Here is a 27,271-nt window from a genome sequence, read left to right as displayed (position 1 = left end):
ATGATAGATGATTTGATGATGCATGACATGTTATGATTTTCTTTTTGAACCTATATGATGATGCATACATGGATGCGTGGATGCATGAGTGGAATTTACTTTTTTCATTTTCCTTTATTTTAATTTGAGAGCAAAGAAAACTAGGCTTACAGGCTAGAAAAAAAATTGTGAGGCCAGACAAAACTGGATTTAGGGGCCAATGTGGAAACTGAGCTTGGGGGCCAGTGTGGAAACTGGGCTTGAGGTTAGTGTGAAATCTGGGCTTAGAAACTAGTGTGGGAATTGGACTTGGGGCCAGTGTGGAAACTGGGCTTGAGGTTAGTGTGAAATTTGGGCTTAGGAACTAGTGTGGGAATTGAACTTAGGGGCCAATGGAAATTGGGCTTAGGGTATATTGGTCATTCATATAAATGAAAAGGACCAAAATTTGAGAAACATCATAGAAACCAAATTATGTATTTTTTTTAATTTTCTTCCTTCTTGATGGGGAAAACAACAACAAACAATATACCAGAGAATGCAGCGGATATAATTTCCCCTAACTTGCAAGAATCTATGAGGAGCAATAATCAAAGAGCAACAATAATAAATCACCAAAAGCACAAATAAAGGCACCAAGATTTTTAACGTGGAAAACCCCTCAAATCAAGGGTAAAAACCACGAGTCGTCCAGACCAAAGAAATAGCTCCACTATGATCAACAAGAGTACAAAAGAGTCTCAATCAATAGCACAAATTAGTGCCAATACCCAACCAAATAACAAAGCAACAAAGCTTTCAAAATAGAGAAGAACAAGAGAGGAAAACCTCTACAAATCACTACTGCAGTGCGAAATTAATATCTCAACTCAGACCTCGTATCAAAGATCCGACCGGTCAGAATAAAGAGCAATGAGTTCTGAACCTGCTGTAAAAATTTCAACCCGATCCAACGGTGAACGAATCCGCAGCGCCGATTATACTGTGACAGCTCTGTGAAAAACGTGAACATAATTTTCCCTCTACCTCTCCCTCTATGTGTTAGGGCTTTCAGTGTGTTCTGACTCTATTGTTCTGCCTCTCTCTTTTTTATAGTCTCCTCTCCACTAGGTTAAGTGAGACATGGGCTTCTCAAATTTTGGGCCTTTTCTCCAAATAGGAAGGGAGCCCAATACCCAACAAATCTCCCCCTCACAACTATGTGGAGATAACCGCCAAACCGGCGATCTCACAACAAACTTCAAACTTTCCTCTTAGCAATGCTTTAGTCATCATATCAGCACCATTATCATCTGTATGAACCTTTTCCAACTCCAACAACTTAGCATCCAAAGCATCACGTATCCAATGATATCTCACATCAATATGTTTGGATCTAGAATGAAAAATTGGATTCTTACCAAGATGGATAGCACTTTGGCTATCAACGAACAATGAATAGTTATCTTGCCTAAAACCAAGCTCCTGGAAGAATTTCTTCAACCATAACAGCTCCTTGCATGCTTCAGTAATAGCAATGAACTTTGCCTCTTCAAAACACTCAGGTTCTCCACCGTCAGTCAAGGTTATGTACTCACCACAAGAATACCTTGTAGAAGGTCGTTTCTGTCTATTAGACCTCCTGAGTTGGACTTGAGGTGATTCAGGTATATCACCAAGATCATCATCAACATCATGTTCCTCTTGAGCATCATCAATTGGAACCTCTACTCCACTTCCAAACTGTTGATCATCAACATCACCATGTTGCTCATTGTCTTGAGCTTCCGTTTCAACATTCTCCAAATTGTGAGTGGGCAACCTCATCGGATTACCATCAGTGAGATTACTATCTTTCTCGGGTGTGGTCTTCTCCACCTTATCAATGTCTTCAATGGTCTGGTCTTCCATGAATTGTACATCACGGCTTCTAACAAGCTTCTTCTCAACAGGATCATAAAACCTGTAGCCAAATTCATCCTCACCATAGCCAATAAAGATACATTGCCTTGTCTTTTTATCTAACTTGGATCTTTCATCCTTAGGAACATGAACAAATGCCCTGCAACCAAAGACACGCAAATGATCATAGCTAACATTCTTACCAAACCAAATTTTGTCTGGCACCTCAGTATTCAAAGCAACTGCGGGACTGAGATTAATAACATGCACAGCTGCAAGCAATGCCTCTCCCCAAAAGTGCTTAGGCAACTTTGCTTCTGAAAGCATACATGTAACCCTTTCAACCAAGGTCCTGTTCATCCTCTCCGCTAGACCATTCAACTGAGGAGTTTTAGGAGGAGTCTTCTAGTGTCTAATACCATGTTGCCTGCAATAAACATCAAAAGGTCCACGGTACTCACCACCATTATCACTACGGATGCATTTCAGCTTCTTGCATGATTGCCTCTCAACCATAGCATGAAATTCCTTGAACTTTTCAAGTACTTGACCTTTCCGCCGAAGAGCATAGACCCATAGCTTCCTGGAACAATCATCAATAAAAGTAACAAAGTAAAGTGCACCACTAAATGACTTTACCTTTAATGGGCCGCAAACATCAGAATGCACCAATTCAAGCAATTCTGACTTCCTTGAGGGAGGATGCTTCTTAAAAGATACTCTGGTTTGTTTACCAGCCATGCAATGAGAACATTTCTCCAATTCTGCATTCCTCAATCCCATAAGCACATCCTTTTTAGCTAAGCAGTTAAGCCCTTTCTCACTTATATGACCAAGCCTCCGGTGCCACAAAGATGCCTCCATATACATAGCATTCACACTGTCTTTAGCAACCAAAGCTTTAGTTCAGTACAATTTAGATTGTTTCTCCCCTCTGGCCATAACCAAGTTACCTTTAGTGAGCTTCCATTTACTAAAACCAAAGTGATTGTCATAACCATAATCATCAAGCAACTGCACAGAGATTAAATTAAAACGGACATCCGGAGCATGTTTGACTCCTTTAAGCAACAACTGCACTCCCATGTTGGTTTGCAGGCAAACATCACCAACACCAATCACTTTAGACTCACCATTATTACCCATCTTCAACACTCCAAAATCACCAGAAGTGTAAGATGTGAAGAACTCCTTCCTAGGTGTAACATGCAGTGTAGCACCACTATCAATAATCCACATGCTCTCATCGGATACAAGGTTAACGGACTCAAAGTCACGAAGAAGAACAAGATCACCATCTGTAGCAGTAGTGACACGATCATCATCATCATGGTCATTCTCTCTCTGCTTGCCCTTCTTGTCTTTGTTCTCCTTTTTCCACTTAAAACAGTATTTCTGAATGTGACCAGTTTTATGACAAAAATGGCACTCTAAATTCTTGTATCTTGACTTGGACTTGCTCCTACTCTTCTCTCTACCACCTTTATGTTCCTTTTTCTGACTTCTCCCCCTAACTTCTGTAACAAGCATCTCAGACTGAGATGAAGAACCATGTGCCTTCCTTCTCATCTCTTCATTAAGAGCACCGCTTTTTGCCATCTGAAAAGAAACAACACCATTCGAGGCAGAGTTCGTAATTGAAACCCGAAATACCTCCCAAGACTCTGGTAGAGTATTAAGCAACCATAATCCCATAACTTCGTCATCAAACTTTATGCCCATTCTTGACAATTGATCTAGGAGCCCTTGAAACTCATTTAAGTGATCAGAAATAGAAGAATTCTCCCTGTACCTCAAATTCATCAAGCAATTTAACAAATACAATTTATTATTGCCCGACTTAGAAGCATACAAAGACTCAATCTTCTCCCACAAAGCTCTGGCATGTGTCTCATTAGCAATATAATTATAAACATTATCTTCAACATATTGCCGAATAAAACCACATACCTGTTGGTGCTCAAAGTCCCATTCTTCTTCAGACATAGAATCTGACTTCTGTGTAGTAAAGACCGGAAGATGCAATTTCTTGACAAATAATAAATCTTTCATCTTGCCCTTCCACAAATGATAATTTGTACCATTCAAAGCAACCATCTTTGCATTTGCCTCCATCATTCAAGCAAGTAAATATAGCCCAACCAAGAGCTCTGATGCCACTCTGATGGGGAAAACAACAACAAACAATTTACCAAAGAATGCAGCAGATATAATTTCCCCTAACTTGCAAGAATCTATGAGGAGCAATAATCAAAGAGCAACAATAATAAATCACCAAAAGCACAAATAAAGGCACCAAGATTTTTAACGTGGAAAACCCCTCAAATCAAGGGTAAAAACCACGAGTCGTCCAGACCAAAGAAATAGCTCCACTATGATCAACAAGAGTACAAAAGAGTCTCAATCAATAGCACAAATTAGTGCCAACACCCAACCAAATAACAAAGCAACAAAGCTTTCAAAATAGAGAAGAACAAGAGAGGAAAACCTCTACAAATCACTGTTGCGGTGCGAAATTAATATCTACAAACTCAGACCTCGTATCAAAGATCCGACCAGTCAGAATGAAGAGCAATGAGTTCCGAACCTGCTGTAAACATTTCAGCCCGATCCAACGGTGAACGAATCCGCAGCGCCGATTATACTGTGACAGCTCTGTGAAAAACGTGAACAGAATTTTCCCTCTACCTCTCCCTCTATGTGTTAGGGTTTTCAGTGTGTTCTGACTCTATTGTTCTGCCTCTCTCTTTTTTATAGCCTCCTCTCCACTAGGTTAAGTGAGACATGGGCTTCTCAAATTTTGGGCCTTTTCTCCACATAGGAAGGGAGCCCAATACCCAACACTTCTAAAACGCAAGGATTCAATAACCATTCATATGAGTGAAGAGGGTTTTGATTGGAAAGGTGTAAACTATTTTATTCAAAAAGATGAATGACTCATGTATGCATGACTTGGTATGATGTATGAATTTTCTTTTGCATTTCTTTTAAAAAACATTCGAATTGTTCCCCATTTCATTGTTATTTTGAATTCATAGAATTATTCTACTTTGATATTTTTTTACTTTTTCTTTTAAATCATTTCTTTGGTCTAATCAATTTACTAACAAACATTTTTTTAATCATTTCTTTTGAAACACTATTTGAATGACATGCATGAAATTGCCAAGGGCTTGGAAAGGCTTGGATGAGGTGATGAAGATTAACTAGGGAGTTGCCCCAATTTGAATTGGTCTCGGGGCATAAAATATGTTTGGGATTTCCCTAGTTATTGATGGTATGAAGGAAAAGACGAGGACTTCAAGAATTTGCCCTTAGTGTGAGAGCCTAGGATGGTGTTAGGGTGAAAAAGCATGTTAGACTTTTCCCAAATGAGGAGATTAAGAAAATGACGGGGTCTTCACAAGTTGCCCCTATTCAGAATGAATAATGAGAATATATGAATCACAAACAAAGTGACTGCCCTAGTTTGGGTTTGGGATTGATAAAGATGGACTATGTTAAGGTTGGTCAAGGTTTAGGCTTAGAGTAGAGAATACTATAAGAGCAAAAATGGAATTTCATGAAGAATGAATTGAAAGGGGACAACCAAAGTTTAGCTTAATTGCCTAATTGCCCATGCTAATTTTGGAGTTTTGAAAACATGTCAACCAAACATAAACTGCCCCAGTGTTTAAAAGAAAATCTCTGAACACACTTTTTTAATCTCTTTTTTTTTATAATTTTTTTTAGAACAAACCTGTTAGAAAATCAAAATTTTCCTCTAAATAAAACCTTCAAAAGATAATAATCAATTTTTGATCTGTGTGGACTTTATTAGGCTTCTATCGAGGCCAAGGCTAGGGATATGAATGTAAATGATAATAAAGGCCCAAACAAGTGATGTGAGGGTTGTTTCAAACAAGGATCTTTGAATAATGTTCATTCAATATTTATTTGACTTCATTTCGTTCACCTTTTTTTTTTCTTTCTATATTTTGACATTTTATTCTCATTCTTTAAACTTTTGCTTTTGTTTTCTATATAACCATGTCATTTCTTTCTTTCTTTTTTTTATATTTTTGTATTGGTGAACTACAAGTCGGATGAAACAAATGCAAACATTATGTCAATCCTCAGTGGGAGGGTGATCCTTGTTTATGGTAATTTGAAAGGAATTTTTTGGAAGGCTCAAATTGGGTAGCAAAGGATAATTACTTTTGTTTTTTTTTTTGGATAAAGAAACATGGCCACACATCATTTCAAAACATGATTTTTTTCTAAAAAAAAATTAATTCATAGGAAAATATTTGATTTCATCTTACAGGATGCCCATTGTTTGGTACTCTTTTCTCACTTTTTTTTGTCTTATTTTTTGCCTAGACTGTCCTTCAAAGTTGTTAGTCTAGCGAACTTTTCTTCCCTTTGTATTTTTTTGTGTTCAAATAATTTCTTGTAATCATTTTTAAGGCATGTGTCCCCTTTATGATAATTCTCCATGAAAAAGAAAACAAGGTTTATGGTGGAAGAGAGATGGAAATGAAGATAGATTTGAGCAATTTCATGCATGCAAGATTATATGGGTATTTCAAAAGAAATGATAATAAACAATATTTTATTTCTTTATTAAATCCACTGATTTGACCAAAGAATGTTTTATTATTTACTCATTTTTTATAAGAAATATTCCAAGAAATCATTGACAAGCAAAATGGGAAACAAATTGAATTTATTTTAGTGCAATTTTTTTTGTTTTTTTTTTAAATTATGCATATGCATGTTGAAACTATGAACATGGTACCATGGATGGCTACAGAATGGAATGCAATGCATGTTTGTGCCTCGTGGGGCACTTATTCACATGATTTGCAAGATTGTGATGAATTTATTATTATATACAAGGAAAGGTGGGGGTAAATGACGCAAATAGTCTCCCTTTAGTGCCTTTATTTAACATGGGTTTGATGCTTAATGTTCTAAGGAAAAGTATATGTGCTCACAAGGATAGTTCCCTAATACCTAAATATCAAGGTCACTAGAGTTATGGCCCACTTCATGGCATTTCCCACGACAGTTGGTAAACAACAAGAAGTGGGAGTACCAATGAAGCAAACAACTCTAGTTGGGGTTCTCACAATGACCACTTGGGAAGTACGTCCACTGTGACATTGCTACAAAATCCCCTCTAATTCTAAGCAACTCAGACCCGGGTATAGGGCCACACTCATGTAATGAACAAAATGTGTGTGTGAAGGGAGAACACAATGTATACCCAAACCCACACCTGGCAATTATTCCAAATACAAAAATAAAGAAGAATATACACATACAATTATTCTAAATATAAAAAAAAATTAAAAAACACATACCCAAAAAAATAAGAAAGAAAAAATATGAACCACATCAACTTTACACATCCAAATAAATGGTCTGACTCTCTAGCATCCCCAATGGAGTCGCCATTTGTCGCAACCGAAATCACGACGGGACGACGAACCAAAAAATAAAATTTGTAAAAACAGAGTTTGGAGTCGCCACCATAATTATTATAGGAAACTATGAAAAACCATAAAAAAGAGCAAGGTCTGCGGAAAACCAGATTTTGGGTCCAGGAGTCGGTTACGCGTGGGGAAGGTATTAACACCCCCACAACATCCGTCCTAAGACGGTACCTTTAATTAAATGTGCAAAAGTTATGTGGTTTTTTCAAAATATTTAATTTTCCCCAAAAATATTATTAAAAGAATGTACAAAAAACAACAAAACTATTTTTTTGATTTTTTGGGCCCGATGAGGATTAATCCTTGCTCCTACGTATCTCCATGTGAATGGAGAATCAAGATTACGTAGTTCTTTTTGAAAAACTATTTGGAAAAATATTGGAAAAATGATTTAATTTTTTTAACAATTTTGAAAACTTTTTTATTTAAATTTTTAGTATTATATTAATATTGGTGTCACACGACGCGAGCGGCCGAACAGACACTAAACATAAATTCTTTTTTTTAATCTTTTATAATTTTTCATATATTTTTTTAAATTATTTAAAAGTGGATGTAGTTATTATTGAATGAGGTTATTTTTTTAATTATTTAAAAGTGGATGTAGTTATTACACATCAAAATCTCATGGAGAGGAGTATGTTATTATTGAAAGAGGTTGAAGTCCCACATCGGGTGAAAATGATTCATATAAGTAAAAACACTCATAAAACCTATTGGGGGCAAAAATGAGTGGTTGGGTCATGCTTATGGACTATGGGTTTAGTTGGGGCTGGGTAGGCTAAAGCTATGGTCGACGTGGGCTAAGACTAATGGTAAAAATACTCATCAAACCTTATTTTTATTATAATTATAATTATTATAATCATTATAATTATTATTATTATAATAATAATAATAATTATTATTATTATTATTATTATAGTTATTATTATAATTACTATTATTATAATTATAATTATTAAAATTTTTATTTTTTGTTGTTATTATTATTATTATTATAATTATTATTAAATTTTTTATTTTTTTATTGTTATTATCATAATATTATGTTATAATTTTTAATTTTTGATTTTACAATTTCATTATTGTATAATGTTATATTTTTATAGTTTTATAAATTTAGTATTTTAATATTTTAATTTAAAAGTGTATAATTATAAAATTATGATTTTTTAAAATTTTAAACTATGATATGTTTTCAATTTTTATTCAAATATTAAAATCATTATTTTACAATTATACAACTTTTAATTAAAATAATAAAATTTTAATTGTCACAGGATTTGATGCAAGATTTCTTTTTATCTCATAAACAACTAGAAATCCATTTGGTTAAATAAAAGTATTACTTGAAAAAGTTCATATAAATTTGTTCAAAGTGTCAGATAATTCTTAACCAAAAACAAAAAGAAAGAAATATTTTTAACCCTAGCTTAAGACTTGCTTAGGTCAAAAAAACAATTTGTCCATTGACCATGAGAGTAATATTCTTATTTATAGTAGATGAATCAGTTACAAATATTACAGATATACATAATAATCTTAAAGATAATCATCAATATCTTCCTAAATCTCAACCAACCTAAATAATAACTAATGTAACTATAATAATTACATAATATTCGTTTAGTATTATTTTCTTAATCTTAGCTTCTTATAAGGAGGTTAGTTTGCTATCCTTACTGACATCGACTCTATAGTGATACAACTGTACACCTCTGCTCATCCTTGTTCAACCATCGGCTTTATGGCGATGACACTTCATATCTTTGTTCTTTGTTGATCATCACCCCATCATCGGCAATATATTGACCTTATCATCTGCAAAATATCGATGTGTTATTTCTGGACGGGTACATAGCTCTTCAACTTTTTGAAGTTCCTCTTCTCGAAATGAGGAACTCAAAAGTTGTCAAATCAATCGTCATTCACCACTTCCCACGATCCATCATTGCATTCTACCTACCCTTTTTCTTCACGATTTCACTCTCACATGTATTTTTTATTATATTTGTATAATCCTTTGTTTCCACTCCCCATTATTTTGCTGATTATTTATCTTCATTGTTGCTGGTTGATTATTTATCTTCACGCGGTCATGAACCGAGCTTTCAATCTCGTTCATGACTCGGTTCATGACCAAGCTCTCAATCCTGCAAACACATTATAAAACTTTAAAGTAATTAATCACTCGTTCATGAACCGAGCTCTCAATCCTGCAAACACATTATAAAACTCCAAAGCAATTAATCACCCAGTCATGAACCGAACTCTCAATCTTGCAAACACATTATAAAACTCCAAAATAATTAATCCATCAGTCATGAACTAAGCTCTTAATCATGCAAACACATTATAAAACTCCAAACTAATTAATGACTCGATCATGAACCGAGCTCTCATTTATTAACATGCTTAACCACCGAGCTCTCAGTTATTAACATGCTTAACCATCGAGCTCTCAATTATTAACATTCAACCACTTTCCTTACTCGGTCATACACTGAGCTTTCCGTCATTAACAAATTCTTTTATACATCAAGCAACTCGGCTTAGAATAGAACGCGAAGGCTCTTTTATACATCAAGAAACTCGGCTTAGAATAGAACACGAAGGTTCTTTTATACATCAAACAACTCGGCTTGAAATATAACACGAAGGCTCTTTTATACATCAAGCAACTCGGCTTGGAATAGAACACGAAGACTCTTTTATACATCTAGCAACTCGGCTTGGAATAGAACACGAAGGCTCTTTTATACATCAAGCGACTCGGCTTGGAATAGAACACGAAGGCTCTTTTATACATCAAGCGACTCGGCTTGGAATAGAACACGAAGGCTCTTTTATACATCAAGTGACTCAGCTTGGAGTAGAACACGAAGACTCTTTTATACATCAAGCAACTCGACTTGGAATAGAACATGAAGGCTCTTTTATACATCTAGCAACTCGGCTTGGAATAAAACATGAATATATATATATATATATATATATATATATATATATATATATATATATATATATATATATATATATATATATATATAAGAACAAAATATAGAAAATAACTTAAATCATAAGATAATGTCACCTTCCTAACTTAAATAAAAACGTAAATTTGCTGCATTCCATGTTCGTGGTATCTCCTTGCCATCCAATGTTTCCAACTTGTATGCTCCCTTGCCCAACACCTCTTTAACACGGTAAGGTCTGGTCCATTTTGGTGCCATTTTGTTTTCTATCTGAATCAATTGGGCCTTTCTTAATACTAGATCCTCCACTTGAAATCTCCTGGGTACCATGTTGGTCTTATATCTTCTTTCGAATCTGAAGCCAGTCTTTACTGATTTAAACATGATGAATGAGCTTTTAATATATCTACGAAATCCCCGTTAGTAATTCACATAATATAACATGTATATATATATATATATATATATATATATATATATATATATATATATATATATGTCAATTGTAATATCACTATAAGAAAATGTCTTATTAGTAACCAATTTTAGTGACTAAAAATTGTTAGTCATTATAGTGACCAATTTAGATACCAATTTACAAAATTAAAATTTATTGGTTATTAAAATAGTCACTAATATAAATAAAAAATTATAATTGGTCACTAAATTTGTCACTAATTAATTAGAGACCAATTTAATAACTAAAGTTATTTTGATAGCCAAAACTTAGGTAGCTAATTTTTAGTGACCAATTTTCTTTGGTAGCCAAAACTATGGTAGCTAATTTTAAAAACCAATTTAATGACCAATTATAATTTTTTATTCATAATAGTAACTATTTTAGTAACCAATAATTTTTGTACTTTGTAAACTTGTATCTAAATTAGTCATTATAGTAACTAACAACTTTTAGTCACTAAAATGGGTTACTAATGAAGCATTTTCTTGTAGTGTATTTATATGTAAAACATTTTATAAATATCTTAATTTTAATTAAATAATTTTCACTTGTAAAAATCATACCAAATAAATAATGAATTATAAGATTCATCAAAATTTTTAAGCTGATTAAAATAACATACTATTATAAAATAATTATGTTTGTTATTAGAATAAAGTCGCACCAGAACACATTTATATCTAGTAACAATAAATTTATTTTAAAGATAACAACTAGTAATATTTACTACAATACTCACATTTTAACATATGTATTGAAATCTTAGTTTATATATTTAAACAATCTTATTTTATAATTCTAACACCATATAAAATAATTATATTGATATTTTGAAACAAATTTATGGTAGATTAAATCTTCCTAAATTGTTAAGAATATCTTCTTAAAACTCCTTCAAATATAAAATACTTCACACTAAAAGTTATTTATTTAATAATATTAAATAAAATATTCATGAGAAACATACATTTTAATATAAATAACACGACACATATTTCATTGAATATTTCAAAGGCAAACTTTAATGTAAAAGACATTTAGCTTTATGCATTGAAAAGGACGACGAGTAATTAATTCACAAAACTTGTATTATTCATTAATTTCACTATTTTGCTCTTTTGATAATAAGATGGTTAAAAATAAAAGGAACAACCGATAATAATAATTCTGTTATATAAATATATTTTATTATCTTTCAGCAAATCAATTTATTATTCTTGTAAGCATAATTAAGATCACATTATCCGACAATATATTTAAGTTAAAACAACATAACAATGTATATTTTATAAATTACAAAAATAATATTTTCTTTAAATTAATCATTCTAGCTTTTTATTTTTAGTGCCCTAAAGAAATCATTTAATCAAATTTGTAAAACCATTAAATTTATGCTTGTGACCCCTACATAATACAAGAAGAGTAGAATGATTTATCCATGTGATCAGGAAATTGCTTAGATTTTCTGGTTTGTAATTTTTGCCCAATTTTTTTATGTCAAAAAATAACAACATACATGGAACTTTGAGTTTTTTTTTTTTTTACCTATATCAAGAAAGAGCGTAAGTTTCAATCGCAAGGATTAATTGTTGATCTGTAAGTGGAGACTGAGCATAGATCGATCATCTTCTCATGATTTGCACATGTCAAAATTTTCTTGTGAGTATTGCGGAGGCGTAATCTGCTATTGCATGTCTTCATTGAGTTTTTTCAGTTGCTCTTGTTGGCGAAGGGCTTCCTCCAGCCAATGATGGGTATCCTCGGTCTCCTTCTGAAGTATCTCCCTTTCTTTGAGTGCTTCTTCCCTTAAGAGTCGTAGATCTTCTACTGCCTTCTTGCGGGAATCCTCACATTCTTCTTCGAGATGTGCTTGATCAGCTTTTGCCTTTAGTTTTATCTCTCATTATGTCGTTGTAACTCTCATTATAGTTATTATTATTATTATAGTTATTATTCTTATAGTTATTATTATTATAGTTATTATATTAATTATAAATATTATAATTTTTATTTTTTGTGTTATTATTATTATTAAATTTTTTATTTTTTATTGTTATTATCATAATATTATGTTATAATTTTTAATTTTTGATTTTACAATTTCATTATTGTATAATGTTATATTTTTATAGTTTTATAAATTTAGTATTTTAACATTTTAATTCAAAAGTGTATAATTATAAAATTATTATTTTTTGAAATTTTAAACTATGATATGTTTTCGATTTTTATTCAAATATTAAAATCATTATTTTACAATTATTCAACTTTGAATTAAAATAACAAAATTTTAATTGTCCAAGGATTGGTGGAAGATTTCTTTTTATCTCAGAAACAATTAAAAACCTATTTGGTTAAATAAAAGTATTATGTAAAAAAGTTCAAATAAAAGTAGTTCTATTATTAATATGCTTCTATTAATTTTATTATTTATTATTTTTGATTTTTTTATTATTACAATGATTATGGTTATTATTATAATATATATTATTACTATTATTACTTTAACATTATTGTTATTATCGTTGTTTTTCTTAATAATAATATTAATTTTTTTATTATTGTAATAATTATTATTGTCATATTATTGTTATTACTATATTATTATTACTTCTATTAATTTTATTATTTCTTATTTTTCCTTTTTTTATTATTATAACGATTGTTGTTATTATTATAATATATATTATTCCTATTATTACTTTAACATTATTGTTATTATCGTTGTTTTTTTAAATAACAATATTAATTTTATTATTATTATTATTATTATATTAGTTATTATAGTCATATTATTGCTATTATTATTTATATTATCATTACCATAATTAATAATATCATTTTTATTATTTTAATTATTTTTTGTATTAATTTCATTATCTGTACCGTTGTTACCGATTTTTGTTAGAGTTAATATTATTTGTTATTATTCTTTCTATTAGCATCAGTTGTAGTGTAAGTATTATTATTATTACAATTATTATTATTATAAGTTTGTACAATTATAAAATAATAAATTCATAAAATTATAAAATATTATATTATATAATCATATATTATAAATTGTAAATTATAAAATTTTAAGACAGTTCATCAAGGTAGCTTAACAAGATAATAACTCCATTAAGATGACTCCATTCACAATAGACATAAAAATTTATCAAAGACTCAATTGAAAGGTTTTAAATTTAGGTTAAATTATACTTTTAGTCCCCATTTTCGTAGAAAAATTTGAATTTGGTCCCTCAATTGTTTTTTATCTCAATTTGATCCCTATTTTGGGAAATTTGATCCAATCAAGTCATTTCCGTTAGTGGTGTAGTAACGATGTTAAATAGGGTGCCACGTGTCAGCTTCTGAATTTTTTGAATTTTTTTTATTTTTTATTAATTTTTTTAAAATTTTAAAAAAATAAATAAAATTTTGCCACGTGTCAAGCTGACATCGTGCCACGTGGCAGTGACAGTGTCACGTGTCACTATTATGGGTTATGGGAGGTGTCATTTTCTGATTCTCAATTTGGTCCCTGTATTTTAATTTTTGTCTCAATTTAGTCCCATTTTTTGTAAAAATTGTGCACTTTTGTCCCTCTCCAAATTAAAACCAAATTTAATTTTTATATAAATATGCACAAATATTTCTATCAAAATTGATATTTCAAGTAAATATTTTTAACAAGATTAAGTTTATTTTAATTTATATTTTACGTTAAACTTTATTTAAAATTGTTTTAAAATTGTTAATAGAAAATAATGCTAATAAAAAATTCATAAATTATATTGATATTTTATTACATTATACTTTAATATTGTTTTTTATTTGAATTTATATTTTAAATAATTATATATTTTTAAAATGTGTAAAATTCAATAATTTCTATACAAATGTTTTAGTTAGTATAAAAGTAACAATTATATAATTTAAGAAAAATTAACTAGTTTATGTAACAATAATAAATAAATAAATTTAAAATTTGAAAACAATTTTAAGTAAAATTTAATGTGAAACAAATTTAAAGAAACTTGGTTTTATTGAAAATATATAATAAAAATATCAATTTGAATAAAAAAATCAAATTTAATAAAAATATTTGTATAACATTTTATAATTTTTGTTTCAATTTGGAGGGGACGAAATTGCATAATTTTTACAAAAATTGGGACTAAATTGAGACAAAATAAAATACAGGACCAAATTGAGAATGAGAAAATGACACCTCCCAAATAGTGACACGTGGCACCAATGTCAACTTAACACGTGGCAAAATTTTAATTTTTAAAAAAATTTAAAAAAAATTCAAAAAAAAATAAAAATAAAAAAAATTCAAAAAATTCAGAAGCTGACACGTGACAACCCATTTAACACCGTTGCTCCACACTAACGGAAAGGACTTGATTGGGTCAAATTTTCCAAAATAGGGACCAGATTTAAAAAAAACAATTGAATGACCAAATTCAAATTTTGCTACGAAAATGAAAACTAAAAATATAATTTAACCTTAAATTTTATTAGAGACTTAAAATATATTATTTTATTATTATTATTATTATTGTCTTGTTGTTTTGACTCTAAATAAGTAAAATGAGTTAATAGAAGTATATAAGTAAAATGACACATCAGATCTCAAAGGCTGAAAGTGGTTTAAATAACTCATCGGATGAAAATAATTCACATGAATAGTATTTAAATAAAAACACACATCAAACATATTGGGTGCAAAAATGAGTAGGTCATCAATATCGGAAAAAATCAAATTAGAACAAATTTTCAAAAATTAAAATCAGTTATGATAATTTAGAAATTAGGGACCCAATTGAGATTTTATAACGAAAATAAAAAATAGAACCCAGTTAATATTTTGTAACGAAAACAAAACCTTCGGTATAATTAAACCTTAAAAAGATCAATAAATTATACATACACTTTTATATTATTCTAAAAGTATTTAAAGACTAGCAAAGTGATCAAAATCGATAAAATATAACCTTTTCTATCTATTAAAATACTTCTTTATCACTTCTATGGTGTTCAGTTTCAAACAATTTGACTTAAATATCCATAATAATATGAATATAGTTTAAATGTTAAGTGAACAAAATTCCCATTGTTTAAAATTAGCGATAATTTAACAATTGACATCAATTACATTTTTATAATTCATTTTCTCTTCACATAATACATATATATATATATATACACACATACTAAAATTAAATTACCTTAACAAAACTGAGAAATTAATATTTAAAACCAAAGTAAATCAGATTTGAAGTATTTCAAATTCCATTTAAATTTAAAATCTCCTCGCGCATAAATATATATAAGGTAAAGGTAATTCGGTTAAGAATGGACAGGAAAACTGTTTTACTGATTGAAGATGACAGAAACACGAAAGAGTTCATAACAAACTCGTATGGACTAACCCAATACAAACAGAGATCTAAAACATTAGAAAAACATCTATGCTGCAGTACCTGTTATACAAAATAAAAACACCAGTCTATATGACAAGCCTGAAAATATAGTATCTTATTTTCCTCAAAGAATTGTGTATTTAACTCTTCTATTACATTTGAAACATAATTGGGTGGCATATGTAACAAACTCCAAAGATTCTCTTAAATACAGACGCATACACTTTTAGAGGATTCGGTCCTGAAGATCCGTCATCAATGTGGAGGCTAATGTGCTGATCTTCTTTCCAGTCTCTCCTGCAATGTTCTTAAGGGAAGAGAGGTCCTGTTGTGCCTGAACAACACAACCCATCCAACGTCAATACAAAAACTAATGTGACTTTCCAACATTTCATTGTTCGACTGCCAAATCACATGAATAGTGTAATTCCCAAATCCAGTACAAGGTAGGGAATACCTGGAAAGATAATCGATTGATGAGGTCACTAGCAGAAAGATCAATGGCGTTGTCTTTTGAGTCACCAAAAAGATCAGCACTGGAGATGGCAGTCGAACCCTGGAATTAACAAGAGTCAAGTACCAACTTTAAAACAATACACATTATAACTTCATTTAAGAATTTAATCAAGTTAGAAACGAACCCATCTAGAACAGTGTACATCAAACAAAAGTCATCGAGTCCCATAAACGAGGAAATTTGGTTTGTAGAAGAGATTACAAACAAAAAAAACAGATAATAAACTGAACAAAGCTTCACAATCCTTCATTCAACATATCTATCAGTGAAATCACATTACAAGAGCCAACACATAGTCGATGAAAGAAGTTAACCCTAGGTATATCAAGACATAGCTATCCACATCATATGATTCACAATAACATACAACTCGATTCAACGAGCTGGAAATGTTGAATTGTTTTGGAGCTTGGATATGAAGATGAATCAGAAGGATCAAAAATGATACAGATGAATAGCTTGCTGGACACGAAATTTAAACCTACCACAAGCAAGTCACGCCCCAAACTGGGTTCTGACAAGCACTACAAAAATGTTCCCTCTGAAATTAAGTATAAATAAGGGTGCTGGTTCTGACAAGCCCTATGAAATTGTTTCCCCTGAAATTCAGAAAAATGAAGGGGTATATGCCAACTGATCAATGGGAATTTCTTAGGTATTTTCCTTCATTTGATTGCAGTCCCACCAGGTAAATGGTTGCAGAATATGCCTCCCTCAGAAATTTTCCTTTTGAGTTCAACGAGACAGATTAAGCTAAATTTTGTTATTCATCATGAAGAAATGAATTTTATTAACTATTCATTACATTTGCAATTCCGAAAACAGGCCTTCCAAATCTAGACTTAGAATCTCCTATAGTTTTATCAATACGGGCTCAGACCAGTTGGTTAACCTAAACACTAGACATATCATGGATTCGAGTAGCTTGGTTGGATTAAAATGAATGTGGCTCGGTAAGAACCAATTCGACTCCGCCAGTTTTAAGAAGTGGTCTCGCAATCAAGAATAGTAAAACAAACCCCCATTTCAGACAAATGAAAGGAAAAAAAAGAACTCAGATAAAAGGCAAATAAGTCTAGAATTACTTGCATCGTTTAAAAATTAATAATTTAATATTTTAAACTACAAAATCAATCATATTTAAGGAAAGATTGTTTGAGTTTATTCTGAAAACAATTCGTTTTATTAATTTAAAGGTGTTCGAAAAAAAAATGTAATATATAAAAAATGTATTGACTTTACTTGTTAACACGGGATCAAAAATAAAATATCTAAAAAAGTGTATATTCACACTATATGTTCCAGCTAGTTACTAAAAGAAAGGTTCCATACCGAAAACTTAGACAAAGAAGCTTGAGAGTCCAAATCTGCAGCTTTGGTCTGATCTCCAAAAAATTGGGATGATGAAATAGATTTAGCATTTGAGAACTTCCTTCTTGCCTCATCAGATTCCTGAATCTTAAGAATACATGGGAAAGTAAAATAAGGTGCAGGTTAAACAGATTTCTTAAAGAAACAACACAGTTTACAAGTAATCAGCAATAAGTACTTAAGTCAGACAAGATAATAAATGACTTCTCACAGGTAGCAGGAATTTCAACTGTGTATGTGGATATAGTTTTCTGAATAGTAATAGAAAAGTCATTGGGACTTGGTAGGAACAATATTAGTTTGCCAAAGACCATTTGGCCTAATCGGTAATAATTACCATTTCTATTTAAACTAGTTTAGTTTTAATTAATATTAAAACAGTCAATTCTAAATGGCCCCACATATGGTTTATATGATGCAACAAAGTTACGATGATATCATTATCATGTTATAGTATATAACCAATTAACTATGACCGCAAAGTCTCCTGGTTTTTTATATTGACATACTCTAAATGCTAATATGTTTGTGATTATAAACATAGAATGCAATTTAATACACGATTCTGTGTGTATGCTAACTTTTCCTTTCTAGAAAAGCCTCACAATAGCACTTTCTCCCATTGTTGACCATGCTAGCATTTCCATGGATGTTTATGTTGTAAAAATCATTGAAGTGAATGGAAACAAAATATTCATATGTATGCCAACTGCATGCATACGCAGTTACATTTCCGGGAAAAAAGATGCAGGCTTAGCTTACTTGCACTTTGGAGGAGCTTGGCCCAGATTTCTTTGGAAATCCACCATCCATTCCAAAGTCTGCAAAAAAGCTTGATGACTTTGGTGGAGACACATGACTCATCACGGATGAACCTCCAGTATTCAACTCAGATGATTGGACATTTTCTACATACTCAAACCGAGATGTCAGAGATGGTCCAGCAGGCATATTGTTGGTTGAGGATGGAACAGGAGCAGGGGTTTCCTCAGGCTTCTGCTCATAGATAGACTCACTTGTCTGCATTTCATAAGGATAATTTGTCAATAATTAATGTCACCAAATTAAAATAGTGTAGAAGATAATGAAAAACAAACAAGGACTTCTAGCATACATCTTCAAACAAAAGATAACTATTTGCATACCTTTTTAGTGAGTTTACGAGCACCAAGCCCCCCACTCTTCCCAGGTTTTTTACCCCCAATAGGTTTCTTGACAGTACTTGAAATTACTGAGTGAGAAGCCTTAGGTGAAGAGGTGGCCTCAGGCTTTTCAGGCTTCTCCAGAATGTTTTCTTTTGGAACTTCATTGGTCCTGATTTCAGGAAGCCCATTAATACCCTGGGAAGACTGAGAAGCAACAGGTGATGAAGGCAAGCCTCCATCCTCAGCCATACTCTTAGCCACTTCCTTCGAAAGAAGTTGCCTATACAAATCCGCAGCCCTGGATGTGTATTTAGCCTCTATTTTGCCACCATCAGTCCAACCATGTTGTTTAAAGAAAACCTGTGCACGATTGTTTCCTCCAAAGCTCATCATCTTTAGTTGCTCAGGACTCCATGAGTCTAAATTTGTAGACCTACATAAAAAATGGCATATAGTTTTTTAGATGTCAATCTTTGTGTTCTTTATATGCAACAACTACCTACTTGATGATTGATTTTAGTATGTTTCACAGAATAACCATACACAAAATGAAGATGCAGAAGCACACGAGCGAAATTTATATTTAGTGATAACTCGGGTAAGTATTTCAAATATTGGAAAGTATAATAACATATGAAATATGCAAAGGTCCTTGCAGCTCATTGAATATACAAATATATCCACTTTAGATTAAGAAATCATGTTGGTAATAAATGCCTCCAGCAAAACTCTTCCAGACACATGTCCCTGAAAAACCAACTAATATCTGATAACTCCATGATTGCTTACTCACAATGAGCAGAGTGAAATATTAAATACATAGCATAATTATCCTATCAAGCCACAAACTTATCTCTTGACTGAATAATCTAATGGGAAATAATAAAAGAGAATGACAATAAAGATACTTACCCAGGCTTCATCCTCAAAAACACAAAATCTCATGCAAACCATTGTATAATCCCCAGGTTCCACCATAACCCTTTTTTCTGAAGGAACCACATTGGGGTCCCATTCAACTATGAGAGGACAAAGTCTGTCCAAGGATCATTACTAAACTTGAAAAGCAATATTCAGAAATAGAGTTGCATTCTTTGAATTAAAATTAAAATTAAAATTCCCCACGACAAAGGATATCACCAAATCATATTACTACAAATCCCATATCATACCCCGTGTTATGCTGATTTCCATTAAAAGACCTGCACTCCAAACTATCAACAAACATAAGACCTGTATCTTACGTGATTTGAATCATGTTTGAGGCATGGTTCAAAGCTTTTGAGGAGTTCTAATAAAAGAGCTTTTGCAAGGCGATTGTAGGTGAGAGTCTTACTGCACAGCATATGGCATTCATATCAAGAGTCCTGAACAAAAACTTGTCAAATTACAATTCTAAGAATCAACTGGGTTGTGCCTCAAGAAGACTAACAGAAAATCTTAGTGGTGAAATGAAAGTGTTCAAGAAAGTAAAGAATCTTTGTGGAATGGAAGTGTTTAAAAGGGAGTGTCTCAAGGCAGCGCCACTCATATGTGCAAGTGCAATTATGATGCAAACTGGACAAATTACCTAAAGGCCAAAACAAGACAAGAAAACCTACAAGTGAGACATGATTCAATGCTTTTTTGTGGAGTTTTGACAAGATCACGGAACAGGGAATGAAAATGTAGAATTAATATTTTTCCAAACATACGAAAAGGAAGTAAACATGGATGGACCGAGGAGTCTAAAGAAGAACAAGTAGAAGGTTTATAACCGAGTTCTATGGCATCATGCAATCCATATAACCCACCTCACCTGATGGAACGAGGCTCCTCTTATTCTTGTTGCAAACCTCGTACTAGAGACCAAAATCCGGAGTATGTTTTCATTTATTATTCGAGTTTTAACCAAATTGGCTTAGGGAAATCTCTAAATGATAACACAGCACAGCATTACAACGCAGTGCACTAAATTCATCCGTATGAACACTCAGAACCCCAACTAAAACACCATACAACACTCCCAATACAAAATCAGCCACAAGATCATATTGCAAACCGATACAAGCAAACAATTTCGGCAGAGAAAACTCAACGAACAGATTCACCATTCAAAAAATCATCAACACCTTACCTCACGAAGCTGATGTGCACGCCGAGACTGCGATGAACGGCGGAGCAATCGATGCAGAGAAAAATCCCATACGTGACGGACGCCCAGGTAGGGTTCTTCGCATTGCAATCGAAGCACATCTGAAAAAAAAATTAAAAAAAAACAAGGCACATAAGTTAAAAAATAAAACACAGGAGAAACACGGGAAAGGCAGATCTGAAACCAGATCTCGTAAATCAGAAAGCAGAAACGAAATTCAAAGCACATAAAGAGAAATCAAGAAAAGAGCGACAGAATTAAATAGAAAATCATAATAATAAAAAAATGAGAAAAGAAACCTTATTCTCAGACTTGGCCTTGAGTTTCCTGAAGACAATGTTCTTGTCGGTGTGGGCATCGGACGCCATTGGAAGATGAAAAGAAAAAAAAACGAAAAGAAATCTAAGACTGGAAATGATTATTTATTTTGTTTTTAAGCTTTCCGGAAATGAATCTCAGGGGTGCTATGGGGAACAGGAACACCACCTGAGGAATTGAGATTGAGGGAAGAAAATTTGCAGGCAGAACCACAAATGTTGTTGCGTTTGAGCGTTTGTGCATATTTATTTATTTTCCTCCTCTTAAAAAGGACCTTTTACTACCGAAATACTCAAATCACGGAATTGCCCTCCAGAGATTTCAGGGAGGGCGTTGTTAGCCTTTGCGTTTTCCCAAGTGGGTGAATGGTTGCTGTCCCTAACCAAGACGGTTCAAATAACACTTCTCTCTCAATTCCCCTATACGTCGTCGTGTGATTTTAAATCTCATTCAAATACTCTTCAATCATCCGACCAGTGTTAAAATACAACACAAGATCATACATTTATGACATTTAAAATACATCTAAATTTAAAATAAAATACGTTATTCTGTTTGAATTAAAATGTCAATTTCCTTTATTCATAATTGATGAGTTTACTTGTAGAATAAAATGAAAATAATACATATTTAGATTGATTTTGTTCTTTTTAATAAATTATTTAGAATAATGTGTTACCAAATATCTTTTAATTGCACAGGTTTTTTAATTCATTCTCCGATTTCTTGTTTTGTTTTCTTTTTCAAAACAGAGATTAAATTAAATGTTTGGCATACTCTTCATTATTAGATTGTGAATAAAGCATGATTATAACCCAAAGTTTGGGGCTTTTCTTTTTGCATGCTTATATGGGAGTCCTTAAAAAAACAAATTGTCCTATCGTCGGCTTCTATCATTTTTATCTGTGTAATTTAGAAAGTATTTTTAATTATACAATTTGAAAGAAATTTTTTATATAATGTTTTTAAATTGTATAATTTGAAGATATTTTTAGATTATACAATTTAAAATTAAAAATATAATTTTACGATTGTGTATTTTAAAAATTATTTTTATACAAAAATCATTTTCGACAATTTAAAAGACATAATGTAAAAAGTGATTTTAAGATTATATAATTTGAAAGTAAAAAAAAAAAATGTTCAATTTAAAATTCTAAATTAACTTTTGAATTATATAATCTAAAAAAAAAATTATTGTACTAAAATAATGTATTTTAGATTGGATATCTAAAAGTCATTGAGGATATGAGAATTTCATATTTGACAAGGACGAAAAGAAACATAGGGGTACAGAAAGAAATTCCTAACTGGGTAATAAATAGGATTTATTTAGGATTCTATAAGCTTCAGTTTGAGGCACACTTGTGTTGGAGTAGTTCCTTCATACATATTTATAATTTTCTTCCTGTTATAAATTATTGTATATCAAATTGTGTAGTTTGAAATGTGAATTTTCTGTTCTGGAATATAATTCTTTGTATTCCAACAAGTACAATCTGAAATAGGTTTATATTTAGGAATAGATTTTTTATTTTATATTCTAAAATGTGCAATTCAAAATACAAACAATTTATGGGGTGCAAGTTTAAATTATAGAAGTGCAGAAAGAAATGGCCTTGAGATGGTAACCACATTGGACGTAATAATATCAACCTTCTTAGTTGAAAACCCGTTTTCGTGAACTTGGGCCTAAACTAGATACGCATATAAAGTTGTACCCTGGAGAAGAGAATAATAGGAGGGGTTCTCCCTGCACCCTAAAGGATTCTCCGGTACCCCAAAAATGACCATTTTCTTCTCAGTAGTGGGACCCACATTCCAACTTCTTATCTCACTTCACTCACTATTCACTCACCTTCCTAAATCACTCATCACTCACTTCACTCACCTAATTCAACACAAAACACTCACGATTTTACATTTTTCTTACTCACGCTCATGGTGCACACAAAATTTCACTCACCACGAACACATCAAATTACACTCACACCTAAAACTTTTCACGTATACACACACATGCATGGTGCACACACTGGTTTTTTTAATTTTTTTTCCAGAAACGAAATTCGTGATTCATTTCACAAAAATATAAAAATATGAAACGAATCTTGAAATCCGTTTCATAAATTTTCATATTTTTTGTATGAAACGGCTTTTGGGATCCGTTTCATACTTTTCTAAAACGGATTACGAATTTCATTTCACAAATTTAAATTTTTTGTCAAGAAATGGAATTCGTGATCCGTTTCGAAAAAGTATGAAACGGATCACAAAATTCGTTTCATAAATTTTCATATCTTTTTTAATGAAACGGCTTTTGGATCCGTTTCATACTTTTTCACATTTTTTTCTTAAATGAATTTCAAGAGTGAAAACCTGGCAGACTTAATCTCCAAGAGTGACAACCTGGTTGGAACTTTACTCCTCTCAAATCCACAACTTCGCCTTTGCTCTATATTCTTCCTAACAACGCCTTTCTTCCTTGCCAAGAAAACACACACCATAATCATCGCCGACAAAACCGACAGCACAAACGCCGTCGCAGCAGAGGTGGGTGGTTCTCCGGCAAGGTAAAAACCTCAATGGTGGTCAGGCTTGTGGTGGATGACACGGTGTTTGGTGTTGAGAGAGAAGTTAGATTGGTGGAGAGGGTGGTGGTGGTGGCGAGCTTGGGTGGGTTGTGGTGGTGGAGGTTCAGGGACGATGTGGAGAGTTTGGTAGTAATGGTGAGAGTGAGTGACTTTGTTGGGTGGTGGCTCTACTATCTCACTCTCAGCATTGGGTCCAGGAGGCTTAGAGTTGTGAAGTGTGAGTTCTGAAGTTAGTTTAGAAAATGAAATGAAGGTCTTTCCCTTCATTGGGTTTCTGTTCCTCGTGGCACTGTTTCTCAGCTCGGTTTCAGCTTTTTCTCCAACTGGGTCGATTCGGCATCGCGTCAAGTTTATCACAGACCCCTGAACCTAATGCTTCTTTGGCCTTACTCTTATGTCAACTGTGTGCAGATTTTGAAACCAAATTTATGACCTTCTGATGACGAAGAGAAGGAGCTAGCAAATATAATTAAGTTTATAACATAAACTCGTTTCAAGAAGTGTGTACATCGGTGGCAAAGTGTAATTTATTTTATTTTATTTAATTGAAATGTTAAGTTTTCTTAATGAAATAAATATATAATTTAGTTATTTATCTAGACACAACATAAGTTTTCATCTTCTAACCTACTATCCACAATTTAATAAAAAAAAATCCTCAATGGAAAGGAATAGTTTATAATATAAGTATCATTGAGTTAAAATTACATAGTGTTTTTTTTCAGACCTTCCACATTTGAAATAATTTTAAGTAGAATTAAATAAAGTTAATAAAGACATAAAACACTCTCTAACACTTTGTTTAAGTATAAAAGAAATAGATGTGAGTGGTTGATACAAAAGAAATATAAACAAGGGAACTATTATTTTGTAATCCAATAAATTTTTATACATACTTTATATCTATCATTTTTTTTTCCCTTTTTACAGATATAAAAGTTTTTTTTTAATGACTAAAATATGTGTTATGTAAAGAAAAACATTTTTTATATAATAATTGTGAAGAATGAAAGGTTACATAGTCAAAAGCTAACAGAAATAGCCTCTGTCTAAGAAGATTGCGAAAGTAAGGGACATGAAAGTGGTCAAACTGTAGCCATGCACACCCTTTTATTTGCTGTTGTCCGATGCAAACACAATAATTAATAATTACATTTGCTTCTTGTTGATTAAGATTGAAGTTGATGTGAGTTTTAGCATGCAGAGAATGGGCCTAAGAGATGTAGTGGTAGTGGTGAATAACACTGTATTGTTATCTTATTTTGACTAAAAAAACATCGTTATATTCAAAATTGAATTTAAAAGAAACAGGTTAAGAAGCATTCAATATGCTAATAGTATGTTTTAAATTAATTCCGTTTATAAATATTGATTATTTTCACATTTGTTGTTTAATAAATGATTTCTACTCTTTTCTTCCTTAATCTCTAATGATATTTATGTTGTGTTTAAGAAGAAAAAGGTAGTAGGTAGTTGAGGTTAAAATAAAACCTTATTTTGTGGTTCATGGAGGCAGAAGACCAAAAAGTTACAAAATCTGTGAATTCAAATCCAGCACTGTGAATCCTCATTCTCCTCTCTCTTCTCCTTCCTCTTCCGAATCACTCTCATCACATGCCTCTCAACCTCCCCAACAGCTTTTCTAAGCAATCCTTCAGATCTAGCACCAAGCCATCTCCTCACCCTCCAGATCATGAACAAAGTTGCTGCCCCACGCCTTGCAGACACCTCTGCATCCACATCAAAAGCCCTTGCGAGGGAACAAGTAGGGAAAGAAGGGTCCAAGCAGCACCTATTAGTCCCCAGTGTGAACTTGCAGATCACATTGAGGGGACGCGCTTCGTCGCGAGTTCACATAGAGAAAGAGAAAGAAGTGGATGTCGACAATTTTATGTTTCAGAAAAAAACAAAAAATAATAACGAAACGGACGTCCGTTTTACAAATCTCTTAAACAGATTTTATCATCAATTTTAAAAAATAAATTAACGAAATGGAAGTCGACATCCATTTTAGAATTTCTTGAAACAGATTTTGAAATCCGTTTCAAAATAACCAAAAAACAAATACAAAATGTTGTTGACTTCTGCAACATATGTTCTGAAAGCATTGTGGAAGAAACAGAGGGAAAACGAAACGTGTACAAATGTTTGGGGTGCAGTAGAGATAAAAAGAAACAAAAAATGAAAGCATCTTTGGCCATATTAAATACCATTTACCGCTCTTTCATCCTCTTGTCAAATAAAAATTATTAAGGTCAAAATGGTAAATTGTTGGAAGTACAGACAGTGAGAAGCTCCCTAGCACACGCCGTTGCAATTTCACAGAGGAAGCCCTCTTGGGATGTCAAATACATCGGGCCAATATACCGAAAAAAGGGCTTTTCTTATTGCACTCCCAATTTTTCTTCCTGCACCTCCATTTTGCTAGGTCAAGTTTCCTTGGAAGTTGGCCCAAACCTACGAACCTATATTAGCTTATCCTAATCATCTAACAATTTTTTATACAAAAAAATTATGAAAGACAAAAACAAACATAACCATGTTCCAAACATGTGAAGAAAGCACTTTTAAATTTTCAACTATGTTATTATTTAAGTTGGACTTCTTTCAATTTTTTTGTTGTAATGTCTCACAAATTTTGCTAAGGATTTGTACAGGGTCCAATATATTAGAATATGATATACAAATTATTTTATTATATTGTAATTAATGGTTTGCTATATTCGTAAGATTTAATATTTTATCTACGTATATCTTAGTTTGACAATGTAAAGTATATCTTTTTAACTGTAAAGTAGAGAGATATTATCATGCCTCATAGCAACTTTTATTATAAATAAAGTCTTCATCCTGATACAAAATAGTCTTGTTATGTTAATTATTTAGATTAAATTACATTACTTTTATATTTGACGTGTATGTGAGAAATGTAAAAAATAAATAAAAAATGTTTACATTGGTCCATGATGTAAACACTAAAAGGAATCAAGGCTAAGAAAG

General features: G+C 31.9%; 1 protein-coding gene across 3 annotated transcripts; it reads right to left on the bottom strand.

The window, feature by feature from the left end:
- Positions 1-16,125: 16,125 nt before the first annotated feature.
- LOC114178017 (putative ADP-ribosylation factor GTPase-activating protein AGD8) lies at positions 16,126-22,024 on the bottom strand. 3 transcript variants are annotated; one of them, XM_028063684.2, is made up of 7 exons: positions 21,659-22,024; positions 21,342-21,460; positions 19,226-19,658; positions 18,843-19,100; positions 18,042-18,161; positions 16,650-16,748; positions 16,126-16,526 (listed from the first exon to the last, which is right to left on the bottom strand). In XM_028063684.2, exons 1-7 carry the CDS (start codon positions 21,725-21,727, stop codon positions 16,419-16,421), a joined length of 1,206 nt encoding a protein of 401 aa, XP_027919485.1. In that variant the 5' UTR covers positions 21,728-22,024; the 3' UTR covers positions 16,126-16,418. The 3 variants fall into 3 exon arrangements, with proteins under 3 accessions (XP_027919485.1, XP_027919484.1, XP_027919486.1); XM_028063683.2 differs by having other exon boundaries at positions 18,042-18,167; positions 21,659-22,019; XM_028063685.2 differs by lacking the exon at positions 21,659-22,024 and adding an exon at positions 20,470-20,592 and having other exon boundaries at positions 18,042-18,167.
- Positions 22,025-27,271: the final 5,247 nt, after the last annotated feature.

The sequence above is a fragment of the Vigna unguiculata genome, chromosome 3, assembly GCF_037176805.1.
Source record: "Vigna unguiculata cultivar grain cowpea cultivar isolate G323 ecotype 2 chromosome 3, ASM3717680v1, whole genome shotgun sequence".
Classification (NCBI taxonomy): domain Eukaryota; kingdom Viridiplantae; phylum Streptophyta; class Magnoliopsida; order Fabales; family Fabaceae; genus Vigna; species Vigna unguiculata.
Note: the sequence above shows the minus strand (reverse complement) of the source record. Positions and strands in the feature narration are given on the sequence as shown.

Excerpts from the sequence above, each read along its gene's own strand:
- LOC114178017 (XM_028063683.2), bottom strand. The coding sequence starts at position 21,727 with ATGGCGTCCGATGCCCACACCGACAAGAACATTGTCTTCAGGAAACTC. Across the intron at positions 19,101-19,225 it reads CTCGTAAACTCACTAAAAAG|ACAAGTGAGTCTATCTATGA; the intron begins GTATGCAAATAG and ends TATGAAATGCAG. Across the intron at positions 16,527-16,649 it reads TCAATCGATTATCTTTCCAG|GCACAACAGGACCTCTCTTC; the intron begins GTATTCCCTACC and ends TGTGTTGTTCAG.